The 15,700-nt window shown below is 45.4% G+C and overlaps 1 protein-coding gene across 1 annotated transcript in view; it reads right to left on the bottom strand.

Moving 5' to 3' along the window:
* LOC132400410 (33 kDa inner dynein arm light chain, axonemal-like) overlaps nucleotides 1-14,733 on the bottom strand; it is a 136,699-nt gene extending 121,966 nt beyond the window's left edge. Inside the window, exon 1 of the mRNA XM_059981350.1 lies at nucleotides 14,586-14,733. Within this exon, the coding sequence (XP_059837333.1) occupies nucleotides 14,586-14,733 (148 nt within the window). The remainder of the gene's footprint in view (nucleotides 1-14,585) is intronic.
* Nucleotides 14,734-15,700: the final 967 nt, after the last annotated feature.

Below are 15,700 nucleotides of genomic sequence, written 5' to 3'. Positions count from 1 at the left end.
TAATCTTTCAAGAATCACTTGATTCTGGCATGGTCCCGGAGGACTGGAAGATTGCAAATGTCAAAACTCTTTAAGAAGGGAGGGAGGCAAAATAAAGGAAATTATAGGCCAGTTATCCTCACCTCAGTGGTTGGGAAAGTGTTGGAGTCTATTATTAAGAATGAGGTTTCAAGACACTCGGAGACTAATGAGAAAGTAAGTCAAAGTCAGCATGGTTTTTGTTAAGGGAAATCTTGCCCAACAAATCTGTTAGAACTCTCCGAGGAAGTTACAAGCAGGGTGGACAAAGGAGAGGCAGTGCACGTCATTTATTTGGATTTTCAGAAGGCCACACATGAGGCTGCAACCAGAGGTTAGATTAATTGGCCTATAATTTTCTTTCTTTTGCCTTTCTCCCTTCTGAAAGAGTGGAGTGATTTGCAATCTTCCAATCTTCTGGGACCTTGCCAGAATCAAGCCATTCTTGAAAGATCATGACCAATGCATCCGTTATCTCATCAGTAATCTCTCAGGACTCTGGCCCAGGTGACTTATCCTCCTTAAGATCTTTGAGTTTGCCTGGCACTTTTCCTTTGTAATAGCAATGGCACTCACTCCTGCTCCCTGACCCTCACAGACCTCGGGCACACTGCTGGTGTCTTCCACAATGAAGACCAATGCAAAATACCCATTACTTTCAACCACCATTTCTTTGTCCCACATTACTACCTCACCAGCAGCATTTCTAGTGGTCCAATATCAACTCTCACCTTCCTTTTACTCTTTTGTATAACTGAGAAAACTTCTAGTATCCTGCTTTATATTATCAGCTAGTGTGCCCCCATATTTCATCTTTTCCCTTCTTACAGATATTTTAGTTGTCTTTTGTTGGATTTTAAAAGCTTCCCAATCATCCAACTTCCCACTCAGTTTTGCTAACTTATATGCTTTCCCTGGCTTTTATGCAGTCCGTAACTTCCTTTGTTAGCCACAGTTGCCTACCCCTGCCATTTGAGAACTTCTTCCTCTGTGGGGACATATCTAACCTGTGCCTTCTGAACTATTCCCAGAAACTTCTGCTATCTCCGTTTTGCCATCAACCCACGCCAGTATCCCCCTCCAATCCACCTAGGTAAGCTCCTCTCTCATGCCTCTGTAATTCCCTTTATTCCATTGTGATAAAGATACACGTGAGTTATGCTTCTGCCTCTTAAATTGCAGTATGAACTCAATCAATGCCTCCTAAGGGTTCCTGTCTAATAAGATCTGGGTTATTACACAACACCCAGTCTAAGATAGTCTTTTCTGAGTAGGCTCAAGCACAAGCTGCTCTACAAAGCCATTTCATAGGCATTCAACAAATTTCCTCTCTTGCGATCCAACACCAACCTGATTTTCCCAACCTCCTTGCATATTGAAGTCCCCCATAACAATTATGTCATTACCCCATTACATGCCTTTTCCAGCTCCCTTTGCAATCTCAACCCCACATCCTGGCTACTATTTGGAGGCCTACATATGATTCCCATAATGGCTTTTCCCCTTTGCAATTTCTTAACACCACCCACAAAGATTCAACATTCTCTGACCCTAGGTCACCTCTTTCTAAAGATGTAGTTCCATCTCTTACTAACAGAGTCACACCACCACCTGTGCCTTCCTGCCTGTCCTTTCCATACAAAGTATATTCTTTGATGTTAAACTCCCAACCATGGCCTTCTTTCAGCCATGACTCAGTGATGACCACAATGTCATACTAACCAGTTTCTAACTGCGCAAGAGTTCATCCACCTTATTCCAAATGCTAGGTGCATTTAAATACTGTACCTTCAGTCCTGCATTCTTCACTCTTTTGAATTTTGCTCCTGTGGTACAATTTAACTCTTTGCTCTGCCTGCATTTGTCCCCAGTCATTGGCTTGTCCTTCCTTACATTCATGTTACACTTATCATCTACTTGTAACCCTGCTGGCTCGTCCTCTACTCTATCATCCTGGTCCCCACCTCCCTGCCATATTAGTTTAAACCACTCCCAAAAGCTATTGTAAACCTGCCTACGAGAATATTGATCCCCCTTGGATTCAAGTCAAAGGGGGACCAAGAAAACACCAATGCCCAGGGACAGAGAAGTCTACAGAAAGTGCAGGATACAGACCAGTCCATCATAGGGAAAGCCTTTCCTACCATTGAGTACATTTACATGGAGCGTTGCCACAAGAAGGCAGCATCCATCATCAAAGACCCCCATTTTCTGGGCAATGCCCTCTTCTCACTACTACCATTGGGCAGGAAGAGTAGATGCCCTAGGTCCCACATCACAAGTTGCAGGAACAGTTATTACCTGACAACCATCAGGCTCATGAACCAATATGGATTTCTTCACTCAGCAAAACTCTGACCTGATTTTACAACCTACAGACTCACTTTCAAGGACTCTTTACAATTCCTGTTACCAATATTATTTTTTACTTGCCCAGTTTCTCTTGCACAGTACTGTTTGTCAGACTTTGTCTGCTTATGTATAGTTTTTCATAAAATACTTTGTCTTTCATTTTTTGTAAGTGCCTGAAAGAAAATGAATCTCAAGGTAGCTGGGTAATAAATTTTGGACTTTCAACTTTGAACACTTCAGGTTCAATAATCAGAACTGGTCAAAAGTATTCATGTAATGGAGAAAAAAATAAATCCAAGAAGCCCTTTTAATGAAAAATATTAGATTTCTTCGACTCAGCTTGAAGCTGCTCAGTAACTGTGAATACCAGTAGAGTGAAACAATACTCTTCTTTATATTTGTCTAATTCCTACCACATCTTCATGTCTGTGACATGTTCTCACAAAGCCCTGTCAGTAATCTTTTAAATCGATAGTATTGTGGCGACCCACTTCCTAGCGCACTCGAACCGGCTCACAAATAGCCAGCGCGCCGGCACAAAGGCCAGTCCCAAAAGGGCGCCAGGTCTGCTTCACCAACAAAGGGAAAAGCTTGTGCGGGACTGCGAATACGTGCCCCCTACAGCATCCGTGCCCGGGGAGGGCGGGATCAGGGAGGCTTTAAAGCGAGGCCGCGAAGTTCAAATAAAATCTTCTTTAACTGCAGTTTACCGACTCCGTGTCGTTATTTTAGCACTGCGTGTAGCACACCGCTACAATTGGTGACCCCAAAGGTCCAAACGATATTTGGGCCGAAGATGAACGACGCCGCACCTGCTCATGCAGTTTCATTGAAACTGCCAAGCTGCTGGATGCTGTGACCTCACCTATGGTTCCAGCAAGCAGAAGCCCAATGCCACGTTCGGGAGATAACCTCAGAGGACACACGTTACTACTACGTGGTGAGCTCCCTCGACCAGGACACAGCGGCCCAGGTTGAGGAGTTCATACAGTCGCCCCCGGCAGACGGCAAGTACACGGAATTCAAAGCCCTGCTCCTAAGGACTTTCGGGCTCTCACGGCGCGAGCAGGCTGCCCGTTTACTGCACCTGGATGGCTTGGGCGACAGACCCCCATCGGCTTTAATGAATGAGATGTTGTCTTTGGCCGACGGACACCAGCCCTGCCTCATGTTTGAGCAGGCATTCCTGGAGCAGCTGCCCGAGGACATACGCCTGCTGCTGTCCGACGCGGATTTCAGCGACGCCCGGAAGGTGGCAGCTCGGGCAGACTTGCTGTGGAAAGCCAAGAAGGTGAGTGGGGCATCCGTCGCACAGATCACCAGGCCACGCTCCCAGCAGCAAACCAGACCCGGCCTGGCCACAGAGCCCGCTAACCCCAGAGGCAGGGGTGGGGAGCCCAACGAACAATGGTGCTTCTACCACCAGCGGTGGGGCGCAGAAGCCCGCCGCTGTAGCCTGCCCTGCAAGTTCCTGGGAAACGCCAGGGCCAGCCGCCGCTGATGGCTACGGCGGCTGGCCATCGGGATAGCCTCCTGTATGTGTGGGACAAGCGGTCGGGATGCCATTTTTTGGTCAACACTGGTGCCGAGATCAGCGTCTTACCTCCGACGAGTTATGACACCCGCAACAGAGCACCAGGTCCCCCCCCTGAGGGCCATGAACGGCAGCGCAGTAAGGGCCTACGGCACCCGTACGGTGCAACTACAGTTCGGCTCCAGCCGGTTCACGTGGGACTTCACACTGGCCGCAGTAGCCCAACTGCTTCTGGGTGCGGAGTTTTTGCGGGCTCACAGCCTACTGGTCAACCTGCCCAGGAAGAGACTGGTCCACGCCAAGACCTTTCAGACGTTCTCCCTGGGTGCAGCCCAGTTGCCAGCCCCTCACCCCGACTCCATCATGCTGTCCGACAACGACTTCACCAGGGTCCTGGCAGATTTCCCATCGGTTCTGGCACTGCAGTTCACGGCAGCCATGCCCCGACAAGGCGTACAGCACCACATCCCGACCCAGGGACCACCCCTCCACGCCCGCGCTCGGCGGCTTCCCCCCGGACAAGCTCCAACTGGCGAATGAGGAGTTCCAGAGGATGGAGGAATTGGGGATCATCTGGCGGTCCGACAGCCCATGGGCCTCCCCCCTGCACATGGTGCCCAAAGCGACAGGGGGCTGGAGACCGTGCGGCGACTACCGCAGGCTGAACGAGGCTACCACACCAGACCGCTACCCTGTGCTGCACATTCAGGACTTTGCAGCAAACCTGCACGGCGCACGGATCTTCCCAAGGTAGACCTCGTCTGGGGATACCATCAAATCCCGAAGCATCTGGACGACGTCCCCAAAATGGCACTCATCATCCCGTTCGGCCTTTTCGAGTTCCTCCGCATGCCATTCGGCCTGAAGAATGTTGTACAGACGTTCCAGCGGTTAATGGACGCGGTGGGACGCGACCTGGATTTCGCATTCATCTATTTGTACGACATCCTCATAGTCAGCAGCAGTCGTCAGGAGCATCAGTCCCACCTCCGTCAACTCTACGCCCGATTGAGTGAGTACGGTCTAACAATCAACCCGGCCAAATGCCAGTTCCGGCTCGACACCATCGACTTCCTGGGTCACAGGATTACTAAAGACGGGGCAACCCCTCTGCCTGCCAAGGTAGACGCGGTCCGCCATTTTCCCCAACCCACCACAATCAAAGGCCTTCAGGAATTCGTGGGTATGGTGAATTTCTACCACCGCTTCCTCCCTTCAGCTGCCCGAATCATGCACCCCCTGTTTGCCCTGAAGTCGGGTCTGGGCAAGGACGTTACCTGGGACGAGGAGTCCACCGCCGCTTTCATTAAAACGAAAGAAGCCTTGGCAAAAGCTGCGATGCTAGTACACCCCAGAACGGACGTCCCTACCGCCCTCACAGTGGACGCATCAAACACGGCAGTCGGTGGGGTACTGGAGCAACTCATCGCGGGTCGCTGGCAACCCCTGGCGTTTTTTAGCAAACACCTGCGACCACCCGAGCTCAAATACAGTGCTTTTGACCAGGAACTGTTGGCGCTATACCTGGCAATCCGGCATTTCAGGTACTTCTTAGAAGGTAGGCCCTTCACTGCGTTCACGGACCACAAGCCGCTTAACTTTACGCTCACAGTTACTTCCGGGAAGATGGTGACTGCTTAGCTGCTTCGAACTTTTGTTCCGTTATTTTCGCTATCTTTGCACTAAATGTCTCCATTTTTTTAAACCTCAGTTAGGAACTTTATTTGGTTTCTTTCACTTGCCTGTGAACACATCTACCTTACAATGTCTAACAAGAGTTCTAAATCCGGGAGAAAGGAAGTTTCGGCTTTGCCTCCTGAGACCCTCGCTGCGCTGGAACAGCACCGTGATGATATTTTAAAGGAATTTAGAACCGCTTTCAAACAGATGGAAGCCAAATTGGATCGGATCAACGATAGAGTAGACGAACATGCTGAACACTTATATCGAATCGATTCGACTTCTGAAGATTTAGAAAGTCGTGTTCGATACTTGGAGGCTCTCTGTTCCAGTCTAGAGGGAAAATATAACAAACTTCTTTCCAAAATGGTGGATTTCGAAAATCGGAGCAGACTCTGTAACCTTCGAATTCTTGGGTTGCCAGAGGCCACCGAACAGGGATCAACCATGAAGTTTTTTGCCGAGTTTCTCTGTGAGATATTCGGGAAAGATTTGTTTCCGAACCCACCTGAGCTTGAAAGGGCACACAGGGTCTACGTTCCCCCCGGAATTCTGGGCTCCCGCCCGCGACCGGTAATTTTGTGCTTTCATCAATATCACGTAAAACACCATCTGATTATGGAGGCACGTCGCAGAGGTACTTTTACTTTCCAAAACACAGCCATTTGCTTTGTGGAGGATTTTGCACCTCAGATCCTAAAGATGCGCACTGAGTTTAAAGGTGTAATGAAAGTGCTTTTTGATCGTGGTTTTAGACCCTCGCTTTGCAATCCTGCCGTTTTACGAATCACGCTTAGTACTGGAAAACATAAGTGGTTTAAGTCAGTGAAGCAGGCTGAGGCATTTGTTGCAAGTCTTCCGGCTATCCAGCCATCTTCGGAACTCGATCGGACCTCCTAAAATGGGGGATAAGTACTTCACGTAGTAAAATTACTTTTTCCGGACTCAGACTTCACTTGAATCACTCAGTCATTATTTACTGAAACTCTAAGGGCTGTTGACAATCTCTCCCTGGATTTGGTGTGTCTTTCTTTTAAATAGACATTCTGTGCTTAATGTTTCCCTATGGAAACATTGTAGTACTTGTGTAATCTATCTTATTCTTATTCTTATTCTTAATCTATCTTATTCTTGTATAACTTTATCTATAGAGTTCTGCAATTGACTCTAACTTGTTTTGGAGGTTTGAAGTCTTTATTGAAGGGCTCCCTGTTTGTTGGTTCACAGTTTAACTGCTGATTATTTTATTATTTTTTTTATCTTTTATTTTTTTCCACTTTTTTTTAATTTTTGATTTTTTTTCCTCTCTGTAAATGGTTGATAAGTACTCTTCCTGAATCTATAATTTTCCCCTTCCTCCTTTTTTTTTCTTTTTTGTTCTTCCTTTTTCTTCCTTTATTCTTCCATAATTTTTCGCGGGTAGGTTAGTTTTGGTTTTCTTCCAATTTTCTCTGTATTAAGTTTTATATTTCTGCAGAAGATGTTCCACTTTGTAATTATGTTTTCTAGTGCATAAACTAGTTACTATTTGCTATAATATTTATACAGAACTGTTGTTAATGACACAGATCTGGAAGTTATATTTGGGTTAAATTTTTTGGTAGAGCTAGCTGCTTTTTTTGGTAGCCGTCTAGTTTTGGGTTGGGTGGGTGGAGTGGATTTTCCAGTTCCAACATCATTCACTGTATTTATTGTTTTTCTTTATTGCTCAGGACATGTTTATGTTTTGATTTTACAAATCTATGTTTATATTTCTGTTCCCAGACTGCTATTGTATTGCTTGACTTTTTATATGCCTGCTGCCTTTTATGCATTAGTAATTGATAATGGCTAGTGCATTTAAATTCGTGAGCTGGAATGTAAAGGGATTGAATCACCCTGTTAAAAGGAGGAAGGTATTCTCACATATTAAACAACTCAAAGCTGACATTGCTTTCCTTCATGAAACTCATATTCGTTGTTTTGATAACTCCCGGCATCTGTCAAAGTGGGCGGGTCAGCATTTTCATTCATCCTTTGCCGCTAAAGCTAGGGGAGTCTCCATTCTTATTAACTCAAATATTCTGTTTGAACTCCATAATAAAATATCTGACACAAATTGCCGTTTTATTATTGTTTCTGGTAAACTATATAACACCAAAGTTGTACTAGCAAACCTGTATGCCCCCAACTTTGATGATGTTAACTTTTTTGAACGTTTTTTTTCCTCACTACCAGACTTAAACTCATACTCTCTTATATTGGTTGGTGACTTCAACTGTTGGTTAGATCCTAATCTGGATCGATCGTCCTCTGTTACCAGATCATCTACTAAATCTGCCTTAGCTATCCAATCGTTTCTCTCTAATTTTGGTATCTCTGATATATGGTGTTTCCTTCATCCTACTGAGAGAGATTATTCTTTTTTTTCACATGTTCACCATACCTTCACTAGAATTGACTATTTCTTACTCGATAACCAACTTATTCCATTTGTCTACTCTTGTGAGTATCAGAGTATATTGATTTCTGACCATGCCCCAATTGCTCTCTCTTTAAACCTTCCTGGTCTCCCTCAGAGGAATAAACACTGGCGGTTTGATTCAACTTTATTATTGGATGATGATTTTCTAAAATTTATTAAGGATCAGATAACTTTTTATTTTAACACTAATACATCACCTGAAGTGTCATCCCAGATTGTCTGGGATGCCATGAAAGCATATCTGAGGGGTCCAATAATCTCTTACACAGCAAATCTCAACAGAAGATCCTGTGCAGACCGATTAGACCTCATTAACCAGATTAAAGAATTGGATCAACTATATGCTCAAACTAAGAACCCTGAACTATACAAGAAGCGTGTTGAACTCCAAACTAAATTTAATCTTCTGTCTACTCAACCTGTCGGACGCCAACTTCTCGAAAGCAAGAGTCGCTTTTACATTCATGGGGATAAGTCTGGTAAATTTCTAGCCAATCAGCTGAGGCGCACCAAAGCCAAACAACATATTACAAAGATCCGGAAGGAGAACGGAGACTTTACATCGGATCATTTGGAAGTTAATGATTCATTTAAAAAATTTTATTCTCGGCTTTATTCCTCTGAATCTTTGAATGACAATATCTCTGTTGATCAATTTTTAAATAATCTGAATATTCCTTCACTTTCATCTGATTTTAAAGCCAAACTTAATGCGCCTATATCATCAGAAGAAATATCTTTTGCAATTTCTGCACTGTCCTCAGGAAAATCTCCTGGACCTGATGGGTTCCCTGTAGAATTTTATAAATCATTCTCTTCACTTCTTTCTCCTCAGTTACTTACAGTATTATCTGACTCTTTTAATTACGGCAAATTGCCACCCTCTTTTAATGAGGCATCTATTATTCTCCTATTAAAAAAGGATAAAGACCCAACAGAGTGTTCCTCGTATAGGCCGATTTCTTTGCTCAATGTTGATGTAAAGATCTTAGCTAAAGTTTTGGCTGAAAGATTAGAAACCATTATTCCCTCAATTATCTCTGATGACCAATCAGGTTTCATTAAAAACTGTCTCCCTTTTTTTAACATTCGGCATTTATTTAATATTTTATATTCACCCCCAACTGGGATTCCTGAATGAATTATTTCCCTCGATGCGGAGAAAGCATTTGATCGTATAGAGTGGAACTACCTTTTTGCAGTCTTAGAAAAATTTGACCTCGGTCAAAGTTTCATCTCTTGGATCAAATTGCTGTACCTGTATCCTACTGCTTCTGTTTTAACTATTTTTCAGAAATCCCAGGTATTTAATCTCAAACGTGGCACCCGTCAGGGATGCCCCTTAAGTCCCTTTCTCTTTGATTTGGCTATAGAACCTTTGGCGATAGCATTTCGAAATTGTCCTGAATTGACCGGGATTTGGAGAGGGGGTGTTGAGCATAAAGTTTCTCTTTACGCTGATGACTTATTACTCTTTCTCTCAAATCCGTCTACATCCTTACCTCCAATGTTTTCACTTCTTGACCAGTTTAGCCAGATCTATGGCTATAAAATTAATTTACATAAGAGTGAACTTTTCCCAATTAGTAAAGAAGCACAAGAATTAACATTTCGTGATCTCCCTTTTAAAGTAGTCCATAATCAATTTACTTATCTTGGAATTACAGTCACAAGGAAGTTTAAAGATCTCTTTCGTGAAAACTTTGCCAATCTTTCATATACTATAAAACAGAGTCTGGTACAATGATCACCTCTATCTTTGCCTTTGGTAGGTCGTATTACTTTGGTAGGTTGTTAAAATGTATGTTCTCCCCAAATTTTTATACTTATTTCAATCTATCCCAATTTTTATTCCTAAATCCTTTTTTGACTCCTTAGACTCTATTATTTTGTCATATCTGTGGAAGAATAAGCGCTCTAGAATTAGTAAAATCCATCTCCAAAAACCTAAAAAAGAGGGTGGCATGGCTTTACCTAACTTCCGTTTATATTATTGGGCAGCTAATATACGTTGTGCTACCTTTTGGTCGTTTTTCCATGGCCAACCCGAGTGCCCTAATTGGGTGGCGATGGAGTTGAGCTCCACCAAAGAACTATCTATCTCTGCACTTCTTGGCTCTGCACTCCCTAGTAGTCTGTCCAGATTAATAGCTAACCCTCTTGTTAGACACATTTTGCGTATATGGGCTCAGTTTAGGAAATGCTATGGATTCCATGGTTTTTCCATTTCCAGCCCTGTCGTACATAATCACCTTTTTCTACCTACTACGTACGATTCAGCATTCCATGTTTGGTATAGGAAGGGCATTGGGCATTTTGAAGATCTTTTCATTGATAATCGCTTCACTTCTTTTCAGCAGCTCTCTGCTAAGTTCAATCTGCCCAATGCTCATTTTTTTAGATATCTCCAAATTAGACACTTCATTGCTCCTTTAATTCCTAACTTTCCTGAAATGCCTGCAAAAAATACTATGGACTTATTTCTTTCCATTAATCCACTAGGTAAAGGTTTAATATCAATTATTTGAGATAAGTTAGCAGCCTTACGACGGGCCCCTGTGGATAAAATTAAAATGGCATGGGAGCAGGATTTAAATATCTCCTTATCTGATGAGAGTTGGGACTCGATTCTCAAATCGGTTAACACAACCTCTCTTTGTGCTCGCCATTGCCTTTTACAGTTTAAGGTTGTTCATAGAGCCCATATGTCTAAATCTAAACTATCTCTATTCTACCCTAACATTAGTCCGCTCTGTGATAAATGCAAGAGGGGCAAGGCCTCTCTCATTCATATGTACTGGTTCTGCCCTAGCTTGGAGAAATTTTGGAAAGATATCTTCACTACGTTATCGTATATTCTGAATCAGTACCTAGAACCAAACCCCTTAATTGCTTTGTTCAGTTTCTGGGGCGAGACAGATTTACGTCTGAGTCCGACCAAATGCCGAATATTATCCTTTGCCTCTCTCCTGGCTAGACGCTTGATCCTCCTTAGATGGAGAGTTGTTGCCCCGCCCACTCATGCTCAATGGCTTAATGACATTATGGCCTGCTTGGACCTCGAAAAAATCCATTATTCAGTTCTTAATTCAGATTTAAAGTTCCATAAGGTCTGGGGACCTTTTATCGAGTACTTTCATAACCTCCCTCTTGACGAGGGTTTTTTTTTTCTTTTTTTCGGTCCCTTGCTTTCAGCTCCCTTTTTTTTCTGGTAGTAAGCATTATTATCCTCTGTTGCTAAGTGTATTCACAGTCTGGGAGTTTGATTGTCCTGATTTATATTCTCTATATTGTGTTGTGGTTGGTCTGGAGTTTTTTTATTGTGTTGTGGGGCTTGGGGAGGATACTAAGTTTACTTGTCTTCAATTTAGGTGCTTTTTTTTTAAATTCTCTTTCTTTATATCATATTGTCATTGTATGCTTAATTTTGCACTGGTATTACTGTTCCTCATTCTGATTTGGGTTTTTTTTCATTTGTAAAATGTATAAAAAAAACTAATTAAAAAAAAACTTTACGTTCACAAAGGTGTCCGACCCCTGGTCGCCCCGCCAGCAGCGCCATCTGTGCTACATCTCTGAATACATGACGGATGTCTGGCACGTCTCAGGTAAGGACAATGTTGTGGTGGACGCACTCTCTCACCCTAACATTCATGCCCTTTCCCAAGGGGTAGACTTTGAGGCGCTGGCAGAGGCGCAGCAGGCAGTCGAGGAGATCCCAAGTTACAGAACCGCAGTCTCTGGTTTGCAGCTCCAGGACCTCCCCGTAGGCCGAGGTGAGAGGTCCCAACTCTGTGACGTCACCACCGGCCAACCCTGTCCCATTGTCCCGGCAAACTGGCAGCGCAGTGTTTTCGACTCCATTCATAACTTGGCGCACCCCTCCATCAGGACAACTGTCCGAATGGTCTCCAGCAGGTTCGTTTGGCACGGTCTCCGCAAGCAGGTCAGTGAATGGGCCAAAATCTGCATGCACTGCCAGACGGTCAAGGTGCAGCGGCACACCAAAGCCCTGCCGCAGCAGTTCCACCCCACCCACCGGCGTTTCGACCACATTCCTGTGGATTTCATGGGCCCCCTGCCAGTGTCGCGAGAAGTGCGGCACCTCCTCTCTATCGTGGACCGGTTCACAAGATGGCCAGAGGTGATCCCGCTCACCGACACCACCTCCGAATCTTGTGCCCAGGCACTGATCACACTGATCACCACCTGGGTGTCCCGCTTTGGTGTACCAGCCCACATTACCTCCGACAGAGGCGCCCAGTTCACCTCCAGCCTGTGGTCAGCTATGGCCAGCCTTTTGGGGACTCAGCTGCACCACACAACTGTCTACCACCCACAGTCAAATGGCCTGGTGGAGCATTTCCACTCTCACCTAAAGTCGGCTCTCGTGGCCCGCCTGCGAGGAGCTAACTGGGTGGACGAGCTTCCCTGTGTCCTACTCGGCATCTGCACGGCACCCAAAGATGATCTGCACACCTTGGTGGCTGAGTTGGTGTACAGCGCACCCCTGGTTGTTCCCGGGGAGTTCATACCAGCCCCAAGCGGGCTCGACGAAGAACCCGCAGCAGTCCTGGGCAGACTACGTGAGAGGCTCGGCAACCTGGCCCCCATACCCACTTCGCAGCATGGGCAGAACCCGACCTGCGTAGCCAAAGACCTGCAGAACGTTAAGTTTGTGTTTGTACGAAGGGGCGGGCATCGGCCACCGCTGCAACGGCCCTACGAGGGGCCGTTTACGGTGCTCAGGAACAACGGGTCCACGTTCGTACTGGACGTTGGGGGGAGAGGAGGTTTCCACGGTGGACCGACTCAAACCGGCCCATGTGGACGTGGCGCAACCGGTCGAGATTCAGGCACCGTGGAGCAGGGACCAACCTCCCAAACAGGTTCCGGCCCAGACTGTGGACACTGGGGGATCAATCGCCGGTTCTGGGGGGAGGGGGTTATGTGGCGACCCACTTCCTAGCGCACTCAAACCGGCTCACAAATAGCCAGCGCGCCGGCATAAAGGCCAGTCACAAAAGGGCGCCAGGTCTGCTTCACTAACAAAGGGAAAAGCTCGCGCGGGACTGTGAATACGTGCCTCCTACAGCATCCGCGCCCGGGCAGGACGGGATCAGGGAGTCTTTAAAGCGAGGCCGCCAAGTTCGAATAAAATCTTCTTTAACTGCAGTTTACCAACTCCGTGTCGTTATTTTAGCGCTGCGGGTAGCACACCGCTACAGTATATCAGCTCTGGTGACTTTTGGTGTCTTCCCAAGCTTGCCCATTTTGTAAACTATTGCCAGAACCTCTGGTACATGTTCTCCTATCTATTCTTAAACAAGAATTGCAATCTGTGAAATTCTGTTGTTTCTATATAATGAGATTTCTCACATTTCAACTTTGTGCATCTTCATGAAGGGCTTACTGAGAATTCAATGCCACATAAATCTTTTGACATATCAGTTCTTCTGACCTTTACCCAGTCAAAAATACTGATTAAATTCTCACATTTTCTTAAGGGGCCTTGTTCAACTGATTACACTGACTACTTTCCCCCCCCCCCCCCAATATTAAGCAATATTCTTTTTAACGTGCCACAGCCTTCAGACATTCATTTAGATTTCTACTTGAGGATTTTACAGCTTATTTATCTACTTTCTTAGGAATGATTACACTGGCTGTGGCCTGAGATATTTATCACTTCAAATTGCCATCAAACGAAATCTGTAAAACAGCCACAGTGAACTGTCTGTCCAAGGTGAAAAAAAAACATGCTATTTTGGCTTCAAAAACAATTCAGATCAGCAGATTCAAATCCTTCCAGTTTGGAAAGAGGCAGGCCTCAACTTCAGAAGTCAAACAATCTTACATCTGGATTCAAGTTCAATTTCTATCTATCCAGAATGATATACTGATTTGATATTTACCATCTCCACCGATTACATTCTACAATTTATGATCATTTAAGTTATTGAATGAATCTAGAAATTAAAAATATAGAAGTATTTAAAATATTTTAAATATTGTACTAAAAGTACAAAAGTATTTTGTAAAAGCCTGCCAAGGAATTAGTGCACAACCACACCAAAAGGTTATCTGATGATTCAAAAAGAGGAATACTAAACATGGGAGTAGGCAGTTTAAATGGTTTTGGCATGGAGTAGATGGGTTAAAGGTGTCATGGTCCCGATTGTTAATCCCCTATTTTGCCCCTAATCTCCTTTGATTATGCCTTGATTCCAATCGTTAATTTCCCATTTACCGCTGATTTGCATGATGACAGCACAACTGGTCTCCATCAAGAACTGCAGTATAAGAACCCTGGCATCACAACCACTGGTTGCCAGTTCATTGGTCTACTCCCACGTGATAACTTCGTTTGCCGGCTGATTACAGCTGTTAGTTCTAAGTTCAGCTCCAGTTTAAAGATCTTCCCTGAAAACATCGTCTCCATGTCAAGACTCCGTATCAGAGCTCCGTGTCAAGATTCCTCCTGTTTGCTGTTCAACGTTCATGTCTGTGCCAGCATCCCCAACTCAGTCTCCGTACCTGTGTCCTGCACTTGGATTTTCCTCAGTTGCTCTTGCAACAGAATGAACTGGCCATAATGAACCCAGTGAACACTACGCTGGGGATCTGGGGAAGTGCCGGACCTTTCTGCTGCAATCTCCTTGGTGTTCGAGCAGCAGTCATCCATGTATACTTGGACAGATCAAAGATAGCTTACATCTTGGGGTTGTTGTGAGGAAGTGCCTTAACGGGGTGGCCCACACTATGGGATAATCAGCTAGAGACCTGCTCTTCATTCCCCACCTTCATCTCAGAAATGCGGAAGACTTTTGACCATCCTGTCACGGTAAACATCCTGCTAAGCATCTACTCACCCTCCGTCAGGGCTCAATAACCCATGGAGTTCCGGACGCTAGTGGCGGACTCGAGCTGGAATGATGAGGCATTCCAGGAGGTATTCCGGCGAGGCCTCTGTGACTTGGTAAACGACGAGTTGGTGGCTAGGGATGACACTAACAGCCTGGATTCATTGATCTCCCTAGCCACCAGGCTGGACAACTGACTCCAAGAACATCAGAGAGAGAGGTCCGGTCGCCCTACACCTTTGGCCACCCAACGGCACACTTTACCATCTTCACCCAGCCCTAGCCTCTCTCCTCCCACTCCTAGCATAGCTCCCGGTCCAGGCGTTTCCACCACTCTGGGAGAGGAACCAATGCAGCTGGGACAGAACTATCTTTCTCCCACAGAGCCACTCCAGAGATTCAGAGCCAGGGATTGTTTCTATTGTGGTCAGTCTGTCCACTTTCATGCTACCTGTTCCCTTCAGGCCAAAAGGGAGGGCTCACCTGTAGAAAGGGGGACCCAGGTGAGTCAGTCAACATTCCCTTCTGTCCCCCAAACCCGGATGCAGATCCAAGCTACTGTGAACCACAACCAACAGTCCGGGTCTCTGTCCGCCTTGGTGGGCTCCAGTGCTGAGGGAAATCTGTTGGATGAAGACATAGCTGCCCAGGCCGGAATTCCTCGGGAGCCGTTGAGTACCCCTCTGGAAGCCCGAGCACTGGACTTCTGGCCAGAGTCACTGACTGTACACCACCACTGTCTTTGGTTCTTTCTGGGAACCATTGGGAACAGGTACAATTTAACCTAAT

This window comes from Hypanus sabinus, chromosome 10 (assembly GCF_030144855.1).
Source record: "Hypanus sabinus isolate sHypSab1 chromosome 10, sHypSab1.hap1, whole genome shotgun sequence".
Classification (NCBI taxonomy): domain Eukaryota; kingdom Metazoa; phylum Chordata; class Chondrichthyes; order Myliobatiformes; family Dasyatidae; genus Hypanus; species Hypanus sabinus.
Note: the sequence above shows the minus strand (reverse complement) of the source record. Positions and strands in the feature narration are given on the sequence as shown.